The 6,035-nt window shown below is 39.0% G+C and overlaps 1 protein-coding gene across 1 annotated transcript in view; it reads left to right on the forward strand.

Annotated features, from left to right (window-relative positions):
* The window catches only part of lrit3b (leucine-rich repeat, immunoglobulin-like and transmembrane domains 3b), an 11,656-nt gene extending 5,880 nt beyond the window's left edge, over positions 1-5,776 (forward strand). The window contains exons 3-7 of the mRNA XM_035674100.1: positions 1,400-1,774; positions 1,860-1,945; positions 3,071-3,364; positions 3,452-3,511; positions 4,415-5,776. Of these exons, the coding sequence (XP_035529993.1) occupies positions 1,400-1,774; positions 1,860-1,945; positions 3,071-3,364; positions 3,452-3,511; positions 4,415-4,881 (1,282 nt within the window). The 3' untranslated portion in view covers positions 4,882-5,776. The remainder of the gene's footprint in view (positions 1-1,399; positions 1,775-1,859; positions 1,946-3,070; positions 3,365-3,451; positions 3,512-4,414) is intronic.
* Positions 5,777-6,035: the final 259 nt, after the last annotated feature.

Genomic DNA, 6,035 nt, shown 5'->3' on the forward strand with positions numbered 1-6,035 from the left:
CAGTTCTTTCATTTCATAAATGCAGTGTTATCTTCATTTTAGATGTCAAAGGGGTTTTGTGGCTCCCAGTGTTTTCTTTTCTGTGGGAAACGGGTCCAAATGGCTCTTTGAGTGTTGAAGGTTGCCGACCCCTGTGCTAATGCAACAAATGTTATATTTGATGGTGTCATTTTTGACAAATTTGGTTATAACTAAACATTTTGTCCCTGAATATTATCCCGGATTGCAAAATAAAAGTGCAATCATATGGTCTTCCCATGCATATTATCTGAACAGTGTTCAGATAATAGTGCATAACATGCATGAGATGATTTCAGCAGTCTTGTTGCAACCAAATGTATGCAGGCTAGCAAAAAATGATAATTCCGACAAAGACACATAAGTTGAACAGTGGACAATGTTGCATCTTATACTGTTGATTTTGGATGATTCCATTAATGACTTAACATTTAAATGCTGCAGACAATCACCAGAGGCTGGAGGGAGCCACAAAAAATATTGTACAGTAAATATAATACCTTTTATAAGTTCATAAGAAAAAACATATAGTATATAGCCTGTTGTGACTTTAAAATGAGTAATTAAACATTAAATAGAATAATAAAAGGTTAATTGTAAATGCCTCTGAAGAAATATTTTTATTATGACATAAATGTAAATGTAATTAATTCTTTCATCATTTAACATGAAAATAATTCTAAATTTCATTGTAATAATTTGATAATGCATTAAAATCAATTTAATGCTTTTTAGATATTTTTCACATTTAACATATACGGTAAAGGCATCTCAAATAAATAATTAGTATTTTTGTTTGTTTTTAAGAGTAGTTAAAGTAGCTATGTGGAGTTTTACCACTATTGGTGCTGTACAGCAATTGGTCGCAGTAATGTGGTGTAAAAGTATGGAGGCTAGGAAGGCTGGAATAATTAATATTTTAATTTTCAATCTGTTAATTAATCAACCAATTAAATACATAATTGAAAGGATTCATGGAACTTGAAAAAAAGTTAATGCTTCTATTTCCTTATTCTGTTTTTAACATACATAAAATCACAAGATTAATTATAAAAAGGCTTTTAAGTGTAACTTTTTGATACCGTTTCCTGCTTTACTGTTTATAATTCTCATTTTGATAGCTATCATTTAAACACTGCTCTCATATGCCAGCAGTACCCCCTAAATATTAAGGTCTAACCCCAAGAGCAACAGCTGGAACTTTTACTACATAGCCGTTACTACTGCACACTCTATATAAAAGAATGGTGCTTTGAGTATTTACTGATGGTATTTGCATCATCTTGCGTCATCTTGAAACTAAAAAAGTTATCAGAGTGAATGACTGCATTGTTTCTCTACCCAAACCTCAGCCCTTACTGGTTTGTGTTTAACATGGCAGGTCGGTGCAGTGCAGTGACCCTGGAATCTCAGCAGTTCCCATTAATGTACCAGCTGACACGGTCAAACTGCGTCTAGAGAAGACCTTGATCTCCAGGGTGCCCCGTGCAGCCTTCTACAACCTGTCGGAGCTGCGGTTCCTGTGGCTGACTTACAATTCCATCACTTCCATCCACCCCAGCAGCTTTGTCAACCTGAAGGCCCTGCGAGAGTTGCGTCTAGATGGAAACCTCTTGACATCCTTCCCCTGGGAGGGGCTTAGGGACATGCCGCGCCTCCAGACTCTGGGTCTCCACAACAACCGTCTGTCCAGCCTTCCTGCCCACGCTTCTCTCTTTCTCCCCAACATCACCTACCTTGACCTGTCCAGCAACAGGTGACTAGATGCCACAGAGCCATGTAGCCTAGTGATGTATGTAGCTGTCAGCCTGAAATAGATATGTTTTCTCCTCTGTCCCCAGGCTGACTATATTACCTGCTGAGCTGCTGGACCTTTGGTTTCCACTCCTAGGACAACAGGGGGGACCAGTACAAAGAATAATTTTGGGTACAGTATGTTTTGGAGCAATAGTGACACATTATATTCTATTGCCAGCTAAAGCAACTACACATTTAGATCCGCAAAGATACGAAGACACCCAGTGTGTCAATATCTTTCAGACAAATAGAGCTTTACTTAAAAAGCGCCAAAAGAACATCTATGTTAAAGATTTGCTTATAAATTTATTGGTTTGCCTATTAATGTAAGCTAAGATAAGTAGTATGTTTCTTTTAAAATATGTTGTTTTACTGTAATGTTTGTCAACTTATACTGCATATATGTTATCAAATGGAGTTTTGACCTCAACTCTGTCAACTCAGTTTGGGTGGATGGCATATGTAAAAAGTGCAGGACTGTCACAGCACAATCCAGGGTTTGCGTCAAAACTCCTGCAACAAAAGCACTTTGATTAAGGTCAGGGAAAAGATTGTGAAACAGAGAGAGAGATAGTCATAGTTTCTAATAATGCAGAGCAGTGAAGATGCAGCGATTTCATACAGGAGACAAGCATATACGAGGATCTGCCGATGTGCATTCAAACCACTTTCGACCTGTCCACTCTGCAGTGTAGTTCATACACTTCACTGATAAACCTGAGAATTATACTTCCTCCTGGGAGTCAGTTAGATCAGAGGGTTAGTCTTTAATGTCAATCTATGATCAAACTGTGATCACTATAAATTACAGTCAATCAGAACAACCAACCTTATTTCTTTCCTTCTTGTTCCAACTTCCAAAAACACAGAACAAAGTTAAAATAGTCGATTCCTCCTTTTTTGGAGGACCCCTGTTGGTCAGTTTGAAAGCCACTGGGTTAAATGACCTTTTAAAAAATATTAAATAAATAACATGCCAGGCCACCAAATTTCATCCTTTTTTTGGGCTCTGATATTTGCAGCTAGATGCCCCATACGGATAATGAAAAGAAATTACTGTTTCAGTTATGAAAATGTATTTGTTTAAATCTTTAAAAGAAAAGCACTACTGAACAATAGTGAAATAAATGATTGTGTACAATTTAAAAACCTGCCATTACAGCCACCTCACTGTCTTCAGAAAAGGTTTTTCCTCCCAATTTATGACACAAACCTGAGAATGATGTAAATAAGCTAAATTATCCTGGATACCTAGGTCTCCATGACAACCCCTGGTTGTGTGACTGCCAGATCTCCATGGTGATGTCCTTGTCCATGTCCCTCGGGAGTCCTGTAGTTCTCATGGACCAGCTGCTTATATGTAGCAGGTCTCTGGGTCAGTCAGGGATGCTGCTGACCCAGGTTGAGCTGTCCCGCTGTATGAGGCCTTCAGTCCAGCCTGCAGCCACAAGAGTTGTCTCTACGCTGGGCAGCAACGTAATCCTCCGCTGTGATGCCACTGGCTACCCAACCCCAACCCTGACCTGGATCAAAACCTCAACTTACACTGGTAAGCAATCCAGGGTCACTCTCAGCAGTGATGTTGCTAACGTCTCAGCATCATTCGAGTCATGTTGTGATTTGGTTCTCTGTACAGATTGTTGCCGAAAAGACATCCTTGAGAACTCTGACCAGCTGCCTACGAATTTGGAGAGTTGTAAGTGGTGCAAATCTGATATTCTGATCATTTCACCACCAGAAAATGGTCTAAGTGATTTAATTACCACTGAGCGTTATGGTTGTAGCTACTAACTTGGTTGTCAATCAACAAGAAAAGATGCAAAGCTTACCTAAAACCTGTTTTTATAATTATGTTATGGTGACAATGTAATACCTGCCTGGATTATGTAATGCAGTGGAGTTACATAGAGGTGCTTGGGTTGGATTGCAGACGTACAAATTGCAAGACCGTCAGACCAGGGTTTCCATCCAGACTGCACCAAAAGCACTTTGGTTATGGTTGTCTGTGGTTAGGTCCAGCACTTTGGTTATGGTTGTCTGTGGTTAGGTTCAACACTTTGGTTATGGTTGTCTGTGGTTAGGTCCAGGTAACAAAAGCACTTTGGTAAAGGTTGTCTGTGGTTAAGTAAGGTAAAAGTAAGGTTAAGATCATGATTTTGGTTAAATGACACTAATTATTTTAATAGCCTAAAAGATTCAGGATTTTTGAGAAAACAGTCAGGGCTGGTACAGCAGAAGCCAGCCAACCCGTTACCTCTTAAAAAACAGCCTATTCTAAGGTAACAATTATTTTTTTCAGGTGATTATACATGAATGAAAACATACCTATATATATTATATTTCATTTCTGCCAATAGATCCTCCTAGGACCTTTAAGGTGAAAATCCAAAATGACATTAGATATTAGATATTTAAATTCACTCACAATTTCTATTCCAAATAGGGAAAAGTACATTGAAACCTTTTTAGTGTGATTCAGTGTTTAGTGTTACTAACCCTAACCCTAAGCCTTCAGCCAGACATATTTTTTCCTGTATAAAACTCTCAGCTATACTTGAGTGACTATAGAGCTATGATTGTGCACCTTTTTATGTTCCAGTTATGCAGGAATCTCCTCGAGTGGGGGTCCGCTGGTCAATAATCAGCCTGAACGGGTTATCATACAAGGATGCTGGTGAATATCGCTGCCAGGCACGGAACATGGCAGGAATATCTGAAGCCCCAATTAAACTGAAGGTGGTGGGAATCACAAGAGTATCCCGTCGTCAAAAGAGGAAGTCACAAAAGACACCCAAATATTCATCAAAATACAGAAAGCCAAACCAGGCGACAACTTCTGCCAACACCCCCTCAGCGAAGGAGAATCAGATACTCCAAAACATCACACCGCCTTCCATTAACAAAACCCGGACTGCCCCTAATCTTGTGTCCAAAGTGTTCCCCATAGACAAAAGGCGCAAAATGAACTTACCAGATGCAAAGAAAAAAACCCAGACATCCATCATGACTACAGCTAAGCCCCTAAGCAACTCTACAACTACTCTGTTGTCAGAAACACTTGTATGAGATACACTGAAGTTGGTCACTCAGTTACTTGGTTTATTTCAACAAGGGGATTGGATTGTGAATTTGTGAACCTCTAGTTTCAGTGTTTCCAAGCTTTTTTGGGTCATTGTGCAGAGTTTGTTGATGAGCTATCCTGTGAATTTAACTTGTTTGTAAAAAATAAAATGTGTGACATAGGATCTTGGATGTAGCGTCTGTGATGTGACCTACACTTTTATAAAAGCATGTTTTGAAACCTGCAGCAGCGGCCTCAAATTACCAGCCCTGTGGGTCAGATCCAGCCCACAGGATAATGTTTACAACTTATTGTTAAATGTGAACCATATTTTTTTTCATTCAGATTTTTTCCCATTCATTGTAGAGCTACCATTGTAATGTGGTGACCAGAATTTCATTCCCTCCACGGAGAATTGAGCAGACTTTCCCTAACCTTCCTGTTTACAAGACCCCTGTGCCAACTGGTGATGAGCCCAATCCTGAAGCTGCAGTTTACGACAGGATGGGCCTTGCGCAGGGCCAATATACCCCCACATTCCAGGGTGCGGCCTGTGGTCTATCAGGGACTGCTCCACAGGAAACTAAGAACAACAGAACTGATCATGTAATGCCAAAGCGAATGTATGCTATAATTTAGATATGCTTAGTTAACACAGTAGGAAGAATATGAAGCTTTGATGCAAGAACAAGATAAACTGAACTGTTTACATATATCCACTAATCTGGAAAAGATACAGAGATACAAATTTAATTTAATTTAAATAGGAAAATCATAAGTAATGTGAATTTACAGGTTGAATCAATTATAAGTCGTAATAGAGTACAAGTTGGAGTATAAATTCTGACTAACAGACATGATAAATGTTCCAGCACTCCCCTGAGAAACTGGCCAATATGTTCACTCACTGTGGCACTGTCACCGGGCTTTATAACATGTATATTGTACATACTGTATATTTGTGTTTTTGCAAAATGTTTTCATTAAACAAAGTCAAAGTGACAGTGAGTACAGAAAAACATTAATGATACATATTTCCTTAAATCTAAACCCATCAACAAAAAGATCTTTTCGTCCCACAGCCTCAAACAGTCCCTCCCACCCTCCTGATACACTGCCATCTGTTTCTATTGAATTGGAATAGCGTATTTCAAAACCT

This window comes from Morone saxatilis, unplaced genomic scaffold, assembly GCF_004916995.1.
Source record: "Morone saxatilis isolate NCDOM2014 unplaced genomic scaffold, NCSU_SB_2.0 Contig3, whole genome shotgun sequence".
NCBI classification, from domain to species: Eukaryota; Metazoa; Chordata; class Actinopteri; family Moronidae; genus Morone; species Morone saxatilis.